The following is a 16,326-nucleotide window of genomic DNA, read 5'->3' as shown; positions in this document are numbered from 1 at the left end:
GATTCCAGCTTGCCAGGTTACTTCAACAGAAAGAACCAGTCAGTGGATTTAGCACTTTCTTTTGAAGAGAGGTTTTTTTAACACCAAAATCACCATTTTCAACATCTTTCAGAGTATCATGTACAGTACAGGCAAGGGATTTATTTATAAACATGAAAAATGCTTATATGCCGAAAGCTTTGTGACAAGTATTGTTGAATGCCAATTTTGCATTGTAATGTGATAAGAATCTTCACTTTCATTAAGCTGTCCGAGTATCATGCCTTTGTAATTCATGGCATCTGCTTTAGCAAACATGCAGATTTCTCCAATGACAGACTAGAAACTATGTGAGGGAAATTCAACCCTCTGTCTTCTTGGTATCCAAATAAAGGAATAATGTAAGCTAAAATAAATGGTGTTGGGGTGGTGGGTGGCGTTGATATGATATTTTTTTACAGTAACAATCGCACTTGTCGATTGCTCCAATGGAACTAAAGTGATTCAGAATTTATTTACAGGAAATTTGATCAAGATTATTCCTCCCATTGTGTAGGAAAGAACTGCAGATGCTGGTTTAAATCGAAGGTAGCCACAAAATGCTGGAGTAATTCAGCGGGACAGGCACATCTCTGGAGAGAAGGAATGGGTGACGTTTTGGGTTGAAACCCTTCCCTGATTTCTCCCATTGTTGACTTATAAATATAATTTGAGACCCATTTGGCAGAAAAGTCAAATTTCTAATCCAGTTTAAAACCATTTACTGAAAGTTTGATCCCTGAAGGAACCTGGTGTGGCAATCAGATAAAAAGCACTTGGGAGACCATCAATTCTTTGTCAAACAGTATTCTGCACACAAAAATCTAAAAATACTAAAACTGTGAGAAGCATTGAAGGTGAAATAACAAACTGAAATGATCAAATGGCAGCATCATACAAGGTTAAGGCTACAACTCATTGCAAAGAATAATTGGATCTCTTTGTGGGCTGTAATAACATTCTGCAGCCTTGAAAGAAAATTGACTGGAATGGAACTGTTTGATATGTCACAAATCCCCAGCCAAGTAAGTTTTACATTATTAGTTTGTCCTTCATTCTTCTATTAGTTTATTCCAGAAATGTGAACATATTGTAAAAGTGCATACTTTTGCATTGTCAATTAAATGATTGTAAGTCAGAGATTATTTCTACATTTTTATATACTCACAATATTATTGTAGAACCCCATGGATGACTAGGGTGATTTATTGGAGCAGTGAGCATTTGTAATGCTGTTCTGTTGTCCATCTCCTCTGTCATGTTATGTTTTGGAGGCACAGGAAACTGCAGATGCTGAAAACTTAAGCAGACAAAGTGCTGGAGAGAGAAGTCCGTGCGGGAGAAAGAAAACGGGGAATTATAGACCAGTTAGCCTGACATCGATGCTGGAGTCAAATATAAAAGATGAAACGGCAGCACATTTCGATAGCAGTAGCAGGAACGGTCCAAGTCAGCATGGATTTACGAAGGGGAAATCATGCTTGACTAATCTTCTGGAATTTTTTGAGGATATAACTAGGAACTTGCTTTCGAGTTGGGCTTAACAAGGTCGTACCTGGACCTGTTGAATGGCCAGCATCTGGTTGCCAGTAGATTATGGATCTCCAGATTTATCCAAGTCTTCTGGATATGGAACACTGAGGTCTCAGTGGGAACACATTCTCCACATATTTCCTTATGAAGTTGGTAACCCAGACAAACTTAAAAGCTAAAATCAGTTCCAAGTTGCTTTAGCCCAATGGAGAATTCCCTATCAGCAGATATATGGAAATCTTGAAGTTTGGGCACTCAGCTTCCAGAGAACTAATGCAAATTAATCTTTACTGTGTTTGGCAGTGGAACATTTTTTAAGTGATTGTTTAAATGCAACTGGATTGTGAAAAGTTGATGAGTTAAACAAAAACATTTTATTTTATTTCCTGCTTCACAGGCACAACGTCTAGTAAGATCATCAGATCATCAGCAAAATCAAATTAGTAAAGCTTCAGTTCTGCAATAACAAACAATTTTGTAACATACACAACATGCGTTAGCTACCTTATTTATAACTGGTCTGGTTTGTTCGCCATTATCAGATATTTTTCATGGAATGAAATCTTGCTGTTTTTTTAACAACAGTAAATAGTTTATTTTCTCTGTTTGATCAACAGGGTACGCTCTGTAGCTATTACACACTTAATGCCACATTTGGTAAATGAAGAAGATGCCTCTATTAAACAGCCTGCATTACAAGGAAGTATATTCAACAATGTGTCTGATCTGTATATATTGGATAAGACTATAGATTTACAGTTGGAAGATAATGACAAAACTTTGTTTAAGGTAAGAATCCATTATTTTGTTTCTTTCTAACATATAGTTCATACATTGTTATATAATAAAATTCATCTTTCTGGGCATATAATTCCTAAAATGGGTGGCATGGTGGTACAGCAGTAGAGATGCTGCCTTATAGCACCAGAGACCTAGGTTCGATCGTGACTACGGGTGCTGTCTGGAAAGGATTTGTACGTTCTCCCTGTGACCCGCATGGGTTTACACCGCGATCTCTAGTTTCCTCCCATATTCCAAAAACATACAGTTTTATAGGCTATTTGGCTTGTAAATTGTCCTCAGTGTGTGCAGGATAGCATTAGTGTGCGGGGATCGCTGATTGTCGCAGACTCGGTGTGCCAAAGAGCCTATTTCCACGCTGTACCACTATACTAAACTAAATGTAATAATATGAAGTTAAAGGTAAAAACAAAGTGACAAATGTAATGCATTAAGGTGTGCTATAGATTTCCTCTAATCGGTAAGTGAAAATTAAAAAAATTTAAAAAAATGCAGATGGTGGAAATCTGAAATCAAACACAAAAGTGCTAGAAACACTTCTCCCCAGAGATGCTGCCTCACCCGCTGAGTTACTCCAGCATTTTGTGTCTACCATTGCTATTTTTACTTAGCAGGTCAACAGAGATGCGTGGGCAAAAAAAAAAGCACGTTTAATGTTTCAGGTACAATGCCCTTTGTCAAAAGTGGGAAGGAGACAATACAAGTTAGTTATCACATAAAGTAGGGAGAGGAGGGGTGAGTAAAACAAAGGAAATGTGTTTGAAAGTGAGCTTGTATCAGTTACTGTGGCAGTTATAAGCAGATGCTACCTTGCATAAGTTATGTATTGGTAATTACAAGGTAGACAAAAATGCTGGACAAACTCAGCGGGTGAGGCAGCATCTATGGAGCGAAGGAATAGGTGACGTTTCGTGTCAAGACCCTTCTTCAGTTACAGTGCAGTGGAACCAGGGTGGTGCATTATCCACAAAGACAGGTCCATAGCTGAAGCAGTCCTTAGTTTGTCACTGTAATGCCCAATGAGTATAGATGTATGGGTTAACTCAATTATCTAGGTTAACCTATTACAAAGAAAACCTTTGGGTTATGAAGCTGAATCAGAGCTTCAGAGCAAAATTATTCCACTCCTTTTCAACATGCAGCTTCATCTGCTTGTTTACAATAACATGGTTCAATGGCACTTACTTCCTCTCTTCTTGCACAGCCTAAAGTTGTAGGACAACTTGTTCTATTTGATCTTATTTGATAGTTCACGCCGGGTTGATTGCATTCGTTAAAACAAGGCAGACCACGTGAAGGTTGCAATCTTCCACCCCAATGGCACTTTAATTGAATTGCTACAGCAATATCATGCTCCTATCTTTTGCTATAGGTTGAGAGTGTTTGCAAAGTATATGAAATCTTGATCTCGGAGACAGTCGACCTGATTCTACGGAAATCTGCAGCGGAACAACTAGCGATTATGGCACAAGGTAATTGGTTCTGAATGCGTTAAGTGCTGTTCAGATTGTTGAATTTACCCTCCATCATATGAACCAGTTCTCTTGTTTGGGTACTTCCTTTAAAGATATTGTACTACAATATGAATTTCTAACCTGATAAATTGGATTTAATTAGTGCATCTCTTGTAATAAGAATCTCTGACAAAAAAATCTCTATACAAACGCAACTGCAACTGGCCTTCCATTCACTTAGTAACCAGTGAAAATCAGTCTCCTGGCTCAACAGCTATTAACATGAGGGGGAAAATAGGTGCAGGAGTAGGCCATTCGGCCCTTCGAGCCTGCACTGCCATTCGATATGATCATAGCTGATCATCCAACTCAGTATCCCATCCCTGCCTTCTCTCCATACCCCCTGATCCCTTTAGCCACAAGGGCCACATCTAACTCCCTCTTAAATATAGCCAATGAACTGGCTATATTTAAGAGGGAGACCAAAACTGTATGCAATACTCCAGGTGTGGTCTCACCAAGACCCTGTACAACTGCAGTAGAACCTCCCTGCTCTTATACTCAAATCCTTTTGCTATGAATGCTAACATACCATTTGCTTTCTTCACTGCCTGCTGCACCTGCATTCCTACTTTCAATGACTGGTGTACCATGACACCCAGGTCTCGTTGCATCTCCCCTTTCCCTAATCGGCCACCATTCAGATAATAGTTTACTTTCCTGTTTTTGCCACCAAAGTGGATAACCTCACATTTATCCACATTATACTGCATCTGCCATGCATTTGCCCACTCACCCAACCTATCCAAGTCACCTTGCAGCCTCCTAGCATCCTGCTCACAGCTAACACTGCCCTCCAGCTTCGTGTCATCCGCAAACTTGGTGATGTTGCATTCAATTCCCTCATCCAAATCATTAATATATATTGTAAATAGCTGGGGTCCCAGCACTGAGCCATGCGGTACCCCACTAGTCACTGCCTGCCATTGTGAAAAGGACCCGTTTACTCCCACTCTTTGCTCCCTGTCTGCCAGCCAGTTCTCTATCCACATCAATACTGAACCACCAATACCATGTGCTTTAAGTTTGTATACTAATCTCTTATGTGGGACCTTGTCAAAAGCCTTCTGAAAGTCCAGATATAACACATCCACTGGTTCTCCCTTATCCACTCTACTAGTAACATCCTCGAAAAATTCTGTAAGATTCGTAAGACATGATTTACCTTTCTTAAATCCATGCTGACTTTGTCCAATGAATTCACCACTTTCCAAATGTGCTGCTACCCCATCTTTAATAACTGATTCTAGCAATTTCCCCACTACCGACGTTAGACTAACTGGTCTGTAATTCCCCGTTTTCTCTCTTCCCTCCCTTTTTAAAAAAGTGGGGTTACATTAGCTACCCTCCAATCCTCAGGAACTACTACAGAATCTAAAGAGTTTTGAAAAATTATCACTAATGCGTCCACTATTTCTGCGGCTACTTCCTTAAGTACTCTGGGATGCATCTTATCTGGCCATGGGGATTTATCGGCCTTTAATCCATTCAATTTACCTAACACCACTTCCCGGCTAACCTGGATTTCACTCAGTTCCTCCATCTCATTTAACCCCCGGTCCCTTGCTATTTCCGGCAGATTGTTTATATCTTCCTTAGTGAAGACAGAACCAAAGTAGTTATTCAATTGGTCTGCCATGTCTTTGTTCCCCATGATAAATTCGCCTGTTTCTGACTGCAAGGGACCTACATTTGTTTTAACTAATCTTTTCCTCTTCACATATCTATAAAAACTTATGCAGTCAGTTTTTATGTTCCCTGCCAGTTTTCTGTCATAAACTATTTTCCCTTTCCTAATTAAGCCTTTATTCCTCCTCTGCTGGACTCTGAATTTCTCCCAGTCCACTGGTAGGCTGCTTGTTCTGGCTAATTTGTACGCTTCATCTTTTGTTTTGATACTATCCCTGATTTCCCTTGTTATCCGCGGATGCACTTCCTTCCCTGATTTATTCTTTTGCCAACCTGGGATGAACACGTTGTAGTTCATCCATGCAATTTTTAAATGCCTTCCATTGCATATCCACCGTCAACCCTTTAAGAATCATTTGCCAGTCTATCTTGGCCAGTTCATGCCTCATACCCTCAAAGTCACCTTTCTTCAAGTTCAGGACCCTTGTTTCTGAATTAAAAATGTCACTCTCCATCCTAATGAAGAACGCAACCATATTATGGTCACTCTTGCCCAAGGGGCCACGCACAAGAAGACTGCTAACTAACTCTTCCTCATTACTCAATACCTAGTCTAGAATAGCCTGCTCTCTCGTTGGTTCCTCTACATGTTGGTTTAGAAAACTATCCCGTATACATTCCAAGAATTCCTCTTCCTCAGCACCCCTGCCAATTTGATTCACCCAATCTATATGTAGATTGAAGTCACCCGTTATAATTGTTTTACCTTTGTTGCACGCATTTCTAATTTCCTGTTTGATGCCATCCCCATCTCCACTACTACTGTTAGGTGGCCTGTACACCACTCCCACTAGCGTTTTCTGACCCTTAGTGTTTCGCTGCTCTACCCATATCGATTCCACATCCTCCAAGCTAATGTCCTTCATTTCTATTGCGTTAATCTCCTTTCTAACCAGCAACGCTACCCCGCCTCCTTTTCCTTTCTGTCTATCCCTCCTGAGTATTGAATATCCCTGGATGTTCAGCTCCCATCCTTGGTCATCCTGGAGCCATGTCTCCGTGATCCCAACTATATCATATTCATTATTAACTATCTGCACATTCAACTCATCCACCTTATTACGAATACTCCTTGCATTAAGATACAAAGCCTTCAGGCTTGTCTTTACAACACTCTTACCCCTTATACAATTATGTTGAAAAGTGGCCCTGTTTGATTTTTGCCCTGGATTTGTCTGCCTGCCACTTTTACTTTTCACCTTGCTACCTATTTCTTCTACCCTCATTTTACACCCCCCGCCTCTCTGCTCTTGCACCCTTCCCCCTGCCACATTAGTTTAAATCCTCCCCGACAGCATTAGCAAACACTCCCCCAAGGACATTGGTTCCATTCCAGCCCAGGTGCAGAAAAAACATCCTGTTTGTACTGGTCCCACCTCCCCCAGAACTGGTTCCAATGCCCTAAAAATTTCAATACCCCTTGCACCATTTCTCAAGCCCACGTATTCATGTGCAATATCCTCCTATTTCTACTCTGACTGGCCCGTGGTACTGGTAGTAATCCAGAGATTATTACCTTTGAGGTCCTACTTTTAAGTTTATCTTCTAGCTCCCTAAATTCACCTTGTAGGACCTCATCCCTTTTTTTACCTATATCGTTGGTGCCAATATGCACCACGACAACTGGCTGCTCACCCTCCCCCTCCAGAATGTTCTGCAGCCGTTCAGTGACATCCCTGACCCTTGCACCAAGGAGGCAACATACCATCCTGGAGTCTCTTTTGCAGCCGCAGAAATGCCTATCTATTCCCCTTACAATTGAATTTGGACTCCTGCACTACCTGCCTACTGCTTTGCTGGCTATTGGCCACCCGTTCCCTTTCTGTCCGCTTTCCTCTTTTTACCTGCGGTGTGACCAACTCGCTGTACGTGCTATTCACGACTTTCTCAGCATCGTGGATGCTCCAGTATGAATCCAACCGCAGCTCCAATCGTTCAATGCGGTCTGCCAGGAGCTGCAGCTGGACACACTTCCTGCAAACGTAGTCACCAGGGACATCGACCATATCCCTGATCTCCCACATGTTGCAGGCTGAGCAAACCACGGGGCCAATCTCCACTGACATAGCTTACTCCCAAATTAACTCAACTCCCTCACACTATAAAAATCTTTATCCTGGGAACTGAGAGCATCCCAGACATTTCACTTTCTTATGCACCTCGTAACTCAAAATTATAATTTGTGAACATGACTGGGAATAATACAGTAAGAGTACATACCACAAGAAAATAATAAGCATTAAAAGGTGGTGGATTTCAAATTGCCCTGAATTCTCGCTCCTGAGCTATACAGTTTGTCCCAATGTGCCCTCTGCTGCTGTCTTATACTGGCAGCCAGCTTCTACATTTTCAGCATAGCGTAGCACAATACAAGGTCTGCCTCAGCAGGGGCTAACTTGAACTTGAACTTGAACAGCTGGACAGAGACACGAGACTGCAGATACTGAAAAAGTGTTCCAACGTAAAACACATCTGTTCATTTCCTCCAAATGATAAACTAAACATTCGTGAAGCTTCTGGAGACATTAAAAATCGAAAATTCATAGAGTTAAGAAATAAAACGACAGGGATGTGAGCCATTTGATCCATCATACTTATTCCAGCATTTTGACAGAGCAGTCCAATTAGTTGCAGTTCTGTGCTCACCACCACAGCTCTTTTTGTATAATGTTAAATTGCTTCCACTCACTTTTCAGACAATGTTTTCCGAATCACAACTTGGTGCAGCATAATAACTCGTGATTGGTATTTATTTACAGATACTAAAATTCACGAAGGACTGAAAAACCTTGGAATAGCAGAAAAGTTAGTTTCATTTATACTTGAGAGTATACACAAAAATGGAAAGGTACTTTGCAATTTTGAGTGTAACCTTGTTGTCTCCAGTTTGTGCTCATTGACAGAATGCTTGTATTGCTGATTGCTTGTGAAGGCTTTGTTTCATAACCTTTTCCAATGCCATTAATTTCCTAGTTCTCTCATTCAAAGGTTTCAAAGCTCTTTTATTGTCACATGTACCAATTAAGGTACATGTACAGCAGTGGTTCCCAACCTTTTTTTGGCCATGCCCCACCTAATCACCTCTAAAATCCCGATGCCCCCCCTTGCTTTCCCTTGAGAAAAAACAGAGGAAATTGATATTATAAGGGTAACTTATCAAAAGCTCTTTGAATCGCATTTCTAAATCCAATTCAATAAATAAGGTTCTCCCATGACCTCGCGCGCTTCGTGCGACGTGCATGAAGAGCGATGGCGCGGTGATTATGTAATAACTACACAATAAAGACCTTTTTTACCCAAAAAAAATTATTTTCTCAAAATAACATCTGAAACATAAACTACATATGTTTACCTGATGGAAAATCCAAAAAAAAAATCGAAAATTTGGACCCAGACCTCCTCAGCCGCGCTCAATTGCCCCCCTTAAAAATCAAATTGCCCCCCTGTGGGGCGTACGCCCCACTTTGGGAACCACTGATGTACAGTGATATGCGAATCACCATACAGCCATACCAAAAAAAAAGCAACAAGACACAACTATATAAAAGTTAACATAAACATCCACCACAGCACATTCCTCACTGTGATGGAAGGCAATAAAGTCTAATCTTCTTCCCTCATTTTTCTACCATGGTTGGGTTAGTCGAACCATTCGTCGGCGCGAACACAGCTCCTGTAGCCAGCTGTTGAAGCCCCTGCAGCTGGCTGTTATAGCCCCCGCTTAAGGGCGATCGTAGCTCCCCTTCAGGCGATCAGAGATCCCGCGTCGGGTGGTTGAAGCTCCTGCGGCTTGTTCCCGATGTTGGTCTCTAAACAGAGACTGCGAGCTTCACCTTGCTAAAGTCTGCAGGTGCCCGCGGTAGAGCTCAGAGGTCGATTCCTGGCAAAGGGATCGCGGGCTCCACAATGGTAAGTCCACAGGCACCCGCGGTGGAGCTCTCGAAGTCGGTCTCTCGCAAAGGCCGCCAACTTCTCGATGTTATGCCACAGTGCGGACGGAGATACGATACGGAAAAAAAAATCACATCTCTGTCGAAGTAAGACAATAGACAATAGGTGCAGGAGTAGACCATTCAGCCCTTTGAGCCAGCACCGCCATTCAATGTGATCATGGCTGATCATCCCCAATCAGTACCCCGTTCCTGCCTTCTCCCCATATCCCTGGACTCCGCCATCTTTAAGAGCCCAATCTAGCTCTCCCTTGAACGTATCTAGAGAACCGGCCTCTATCGCCCTCTGATGCAGAGAATTCCACAGACTCACAACTCTGTGTGAAAAAGTGTTCCACATATCAGTTCTTACCCCTTATTCTTAAACTGTGGTCCCTGGTTCTGGACTCCCCCAACATTGGGAACATGTTTCCTTCCTCTATATGTCCAAACCCTCAATAATCTTATATGTTTCAATAAGATCGCATTTCAATTCTTCTAAATTATGACATATGACAGTCGCGCCATCCTGGGAATTATCCTTGTAAACCTACGCTGCACTCCCTAAATAGCAAGAATGTCCTTCCTCAAATTAGGGGACCAAAACTGCACGCAATACTCTAGGTGTGGTCTCACTAAGGCCCTGTACACTGCAGAAGGACCTTGTTGCTCCTATATTTAACTCCTCTTATGAAGGCCAACATACCATTCACTTTCTTCACTGTCTGCTGCACCTGCATGCTTACTTTCATTGACTGATGAACAAGGACCCCCAGATCCTGTTGTACTTCCCCTTTTCCCAACTTGACACCATTTAGATAATAATCCACCTTCCTGTTTTTGCTCCCAAAGTGGATACCCTCACATTTATCCACATTAAACTGCATCTGCCATGCATTTGCCCACTCACCCAACCTGTCCAAGTCACCCTGCATTCTCATAGCATCCTCCTCACAGTTCACACTGCCACCCAGCTTTGTGTCATCTGCAAATTTGCAAATGTTACTAAGAATCCCTTTATCTAAATCATTGCTGTATATTGTAAATAGCTGCGGTCAAAACACCGAGTCTTGTGGTACCCCACTGGTCACTGCCTGCCATTCTGAAAGGGACCCATTAATCCCTACCCTTTGTTTCCTGTCTCCCAACCAATTTTCTATCCATGTCAGCACTCTACCCCCAATACCATGTGGCCTAATTTTGCCCACTAATCTCCTATGTGGGACTTATCAAATGCTTTCTTAAAGTCCAGGTAAACTACATTCACTGGCTCTCCTTTGTGAACTTTCCTCGTTACATCCTCAAAAAATTCCAGAAGATTAGTCAAGCATGATTTCCCCCATCGTAAATCCATGCTGAATCTGACCGATCCTGTTACTGTTATTCAAATGTGCCGCTATTTCATATTTTATGATTAACTGCAGCATCTTCCCCACCACCGATGTCAGGCTAACTGTTCTATAATTAGCAATGTTACAAAATGTTGAGATTTTAAAAATCAAGTCTTTAATTTATCCCATCAGATAAAGCATAAAAATAAGTTTAATTTGACACCTAATTCACTTTCATATCTTCCGTATTAAAAAAGTTATGGACATTTTCATACTCGGAAATTGCCATCTTGTTCCCTATTGCTTTTTCATTGACTTAACACAAAAGCTGTGATCGAGAACATTTAAAGGCCGATAACTTTCCTAAAATTTAAGAGAACTGAAATAAATTTTCAGCTATTATAGATTGAAGCATTCTGAAACAAATATGAAACAATCTTACTTAGATGACTTGAAATTAAAGCATATAATTAGTTAGTTACCTAATTGTAGCTAATTACAAAATTCAATTATTAGATCTAAACATCTATCCATTTCTTAAGAATAGATTAACATTTTTAAATAGCCTAAGTGTCCAAATAACATTCACACAATAATTCAGAATATAACATAATTTTTAAATCTCATTGTCATGGGTTTATAGGCCAAATGGAAGGAATTAAATGTTTAATACCTGTAAATTAATGGCCATTTAAATCAGCTTGCGAGTGGGTTTTACTGGAATGGGACCATTTAGAACGTTCAGATGCAGTGAATTTATACCCCCATATCTGCAGCAAATACACTGCCGGTTCTTCAGGGGGAAAAATCACCGTTTCGCAACGTAAAATGTGAATTAAATACATCTTAAGCAACACTTTTATACATAAAAATAAACTACTTTCTTTTACCTGGTCCTGCATAAAATCCGTCCCAGTTGTCGGCATTGACGGCTTCAGAAGCTGGTTTTAAAATCATTCCAGCGATTAACTTGTCGGGTGAATTTTTATTTAAAACACACAGAACGGCCGTGGGAACGATTCTTTAGCAAAATCTTGCACTCCAACAAATATAATTCAGGATCAGGCCGGGAAAAAACCCCGTTTTAACCTCGCTCCCCCCCCCACCCCCTCAAACGCGGCAAAATCGCGCACACGGCCAGTGGCAGAATTACAGCGCCGCTGAAGGTTAGTTTTATAACATACCTACTATAATTCCCTGCTTTCTCTCTTGCCTTTCTTATAAATTGGGATAACATTAGCTGCCCTCCAATCCACAGGAACCGATCCTGAATCTACAGAGTTTGCCCCAACACCCTCCCCCACCCCCACATAAAACAAGCTAAAGAACACTAAAAACATACATTTAACATGTACAAAAAAAACAACATAGAAGGAAGGGACAGACAGACTGTTGGCGCTGCATCCATTGGTGGAGCCACCCTGTGGTGTCATAGTTGATTTCATGTTTAAAAACATTGATGCAAAGTCTAGCTTATATCCAGTTTAAGTTTTTTAGCTTCTCATCAATATAACCATTCTGGCCATTTTTAGTCTTTGTGATTTCTGAGGCCTCTGAAGAGTTATTCGCATTAGTATTGGACTTTAATCAAGAAGTGGCTAGATTGGATAAGTATGACTGGATCTTCTAATGTACTTAAGTGAGCCAGAGGGATTAAAACATCTAATTGTCTCTTTGACCAAAAACTAGTATTTCTTTATATTGGTAATTTATTTTAATTGCGTGTGAGTTCATTGGTTTACTGCTACAGGTGCACAACCTTTTATCCGAAAGCCTTGGGACCAGACACTTTTCGTAATTCAGAATTTGTCGGTCTTCGGAATGGAAATTTTTTAGCGTAGATTTTAATGGCTGGCTCAGTAGTAGAGTGCTCGGCTCATATCCGCTAGGTCGCGAGTTTGCGCCTCGATCCTATCAGTTACTCGGTCGCGAGTTTGAGTCTTCAATGTAGTTTTTTCTTGCAGAATAAATGTTTGTATGAAATACAGTGTAGGAGAGGTGTACTGACTGTGTGGGCAGAACTTTGGAAGTGATTGCCCACCATTCTAAAAAGCCGCTGTGTCTCCCTGTCCCTGGGATAGCAGGGGGCGATCAAACAGCACAATACCCCCCTCCCCCTCCAACTCCAGAGGAATCCTCTCCCCGATGGGCCGCTACGGCGACAAGTGGCAGTTTGCCCACAGCCCGAGCTGCGCCTCCTCATCCGCCACCCCAAGACTTACCTTGCGCACCATCGGGTTCTGCCCCTACGTGTTCCTCTGGAGTTGGAGCGGGGCTGGGCTGGAGTTGCTGCTGGTTGTGGGTCTCTGGGATCTCCGTGCTTGCAGTGGGCCTGGGGGTCGCTGTCCCGTTGGTCCTGACGTCTCCGGCCACCCCCCTGTACTGGAGCTGAGACTGGGAACTGTACCGCCCTTGCCCCCTCCCTCTGCAACTGCAAACAACCCCACTCTCCTGCAAGGGCGGTACAGTTCCCGGAGGATGGCAGGTGGCTGGAGACGTCAGGACCAACAGGAACCCGCTCCCCGATGGGCCCCTACGACGCCCCGAGCTGCGCCCCGTCATCCGCAACCCAGGTTCCTCTGTAGTTGGAGCGGGGCTGGGCTGCTGTTGGCTGTGGGTCTCTGGGTTCTCCGTGCTTGCGGTGGGCCTGGTGCTCGACGTCCAATTGGTCCTGACGTCTCCGGTGACTCGCACCGATCTGCTGCCATCGCCGGCGAGAAGACAGTACAAAGCCCCCGCGCCGGTGCAATGAGCGGGGAGCTGGAGAGGGGAGGGAAGGGGTCACACACATGGCCGGGAAGCAGAGGGGTGTAGATGGGGGTGGTGACAGATGGGGCCAACAATGAGTGGAGAAAGACAGAAACACCGACGTGCAAAGGAGACCTACAACCGTGCATGATCTCTCTCCCGTGGCAGGTGACTGTCGCTGGGAAACTGAAGGGAGCGACAATCTGCTGCTGCCTCCCTGCTGAGTTAGAGTTCCCACGGTAGACTCACGATACATAGGCGGCCTAGCTCGGGGATTCTTGAATCCCCCGAATAAATAATAAAAATCCGCTCCCCGATGGGCCGCTACGCCAACAAGTGGCAGTTCGCCCACAGCCCGAGCTGCGCCACTCCAAGAACACGACAGCCCTTGCACACCATCAGCTTCTGCCCATACGGGGAGCGTGTTCCTCTGGAGTTGGAGCGGGGCTGATCTGGGATCTCCATGCTTGCAGTGGGCCTGGGGGTCGGTGTCCCGATGAGGGGGCGCAGCTCGGGGAACGGCTTCTGGTGGTCCTGACGTCTCCGGTCAGTTTGCAGTTTTCCTCTGGAGTTGGAACGGGGCTGGGCTGCTGCTGGCTGTGGGTCTCTGGGATCTCGGGCAGGCAGCAGCATATTGTCAATTATTAACCCTCCCGCGCAATATACCCTCACCTTTTCTTTTATGAATGGGGATTTAGTTCCCCTTTCTTCGAGGACCGACCGGAGGTTCCGCTGTCACCTCTGCGGGCCGCCCTCGGTGAACGTTTTCAAGGACCTTTCTTCAAGGACTGAAAATATTTTCGCTATTCGGAGGTTTTCGTTATTTGGATCGTCGGATAAAAGGTTGTGCACCTGTACATGTTTCTGGATCTCATTTCCATTAACAAGTTTGTTACTATTGTATCCTGATAAATGACAAGAAAAGAGAATTTACAATGTTAGTGATAATCAATGGCACTGCAATAATAAAATATTTGAGTCCATGTTTTCTTTTAAGTATGAGAGCAGATTAAAAAATAATAATTCTCAATTCAATAGTATGAAATGTTAGGCATATATTAGATTATTTCATTTGCGTTTCTCTTTAAAATGTGTCATATATTCACATCTTTTATCTGAATATTTGACATTCTCATTTGTGTTTTCTACTATATTCTACAATAACAATTCTGCTATTGTTATTCTTGCCAGTATACCAAATCCTATCATCTGTTTCATTTGTCAGTGAACTAGTACGTTACATGAAAATTCATGTTGCCAACTATTGAATAAAAATAAAACCATTTAATTTAGGGTATTATAGTCACATGTACCAAGGTATTTTGAAAAACTTTGTTTTGCGTGCTATCCAATGAAGTCAGACAATACTACCCACAAATACAATCAAACCAATCTCAATTACAATAGGTAGATCAAAGGGAAAGATACAAAGTGCAAAAACATATTTTTTAGCATTATGGCGCATCGGACAAAGTCCAATATCTGAAGTGACGTAGATGAGAATCAGACTGTACACTGGCTCATGGAACAATTGTTCAGAAGCCTGATAACATGAGAGAATAAGCTGCTGCTGCTCAATGGGATTGGGATAAGTTTGATTATATTGGCTCCTTTCCAGAGGCAGTATGATGTGTAAATGGAGTCTAGGGACACCATAAACAGTGCCATTTGTCTGCACAGACAGCAAAAATAATATATTTTGAAGTGGAATGAATATAAAGCTGAATTCTACTTGTTAAAGTCAGCAAACACAGTGATTAGACCAATTGAATCAAACAATAAGAAGTTTTTGATTGGATGGCTCATTTTTCTACCAACATAATGTCCTGTTTGGGTTGGGATGGTGATGCAGGGAAATGGTTAGTTAAGCTTAAAACTTGCACGGAAATCTTTTCAAAATATGCTGCTCTTTGCTGAGGATTCCTTTAGAATTATTTTTTGCTTTATATGGTTTTGTACTGTAATTGGTTTACTTTAGTTTATCTTTCCCTTGTTTTTAGAACATGCAAGGTTTGGTGTTGCCATGTCTTTCTATTTTACGGAAGCTGGTTTACCTGGACCCGACGCTGCGCCATAGCCTGGCTCAGCAATCTTCATTTCTACTTGCACTTTTCAGAGGTGAGCTCCCTGAAGTTGCTTACATTGCTATTTTCCCACTGCAAACTTCAGTTTATTAGTGAAACCTCTGGCTAAATTGTAAAAAGGAGAGAGTCTAGATGCTTATTTTTATTCTCCTTAGCAACCTACATTTTGTTTTACGTTCAATTTCTATTGATTTATATCCATTACTTATGTCACAGCAAGTTAGAGATTTGTATCCAATAAAGATTTAAAAGACAATTTAATATAGAATATTAATGTAGAATTTAGGTTATGAATGAATTAATATCTATGATCCTGAGACTTAATCTGAATATACATTGGATATTTGGCTAGACACTGATAATATGCACAGGGATATTTTGATAGGGAGTAGAGGAACTCTACTCCCTATCAAAGTCAGGCTTGGCCACATTTCTCGGGCTATTCTTTGTTGGCTGGAACATTGATAAAGTCAGGAGGACCTTGTATCAAACTATAAATTGCTTCTGATGCACAGGTCAGTGAAAGAATATGGGAGAAGTTGATGGGAATGTGGGAAGAATAGAAAATAGGATTAGTGCCGATGTGTTGTCAATGGTCACTACATGCTTGGTAGGTTACAAGGCCTGTTTGTGCTTTGTGACTATATCCAGCCGGATAAAAGATTCATTTGGTACTTAA

The 16,326-nt window shown here is 42.1% G+C and overlaps 1 protein-coding gene across 1 annotated transcript in view; it reads left to right on the top strand.

The window, feature by feature from the left end:
* rttn (rotatin) overlaps nt 1–16,326 on the top strand; it is a 221,600-nt gene that overhangs the window by 79,632 nt on the left and 125,642 nt on the right. The window contains exons 18-21 of the mRNA XM_055634871.1: nt 2,169–2,340; nt 3,725–3,824; nt 8,315–8,403; nt 15,564–15,681. Coding sequence (XP_055490846.1) covers nt 2,169–2,340; nt 3,725–3,824; nt 8,315–8,403; nt 15,564–15,681 — 479 coding nt within the window. The remainder of the gene's footprint in view (nt 1–2,168; nt 2,341–3,724; nt 3,825–8,314; nt 8,404–15,563; nt 15,682–16,326) is intronic.

This window comes from Leucoraja erinacea, chromosome 4 (genome assembly GCF_028641065.1).
Source record: "Leucoraja erinacea ecotype New England chromosome 4, Leri_hhj_1, whole genome shotgun sequence".
Taxonomy (NCBI): Eukaryota; Metazoa; Chordata; class Chondrichthyes; order Rajiformes; family Rajidae; genus Leucoraja; species Leucoraja erinaceus.
This window is presented reverse-complemented; position numbering and strand designations above follow the sequence as displayed.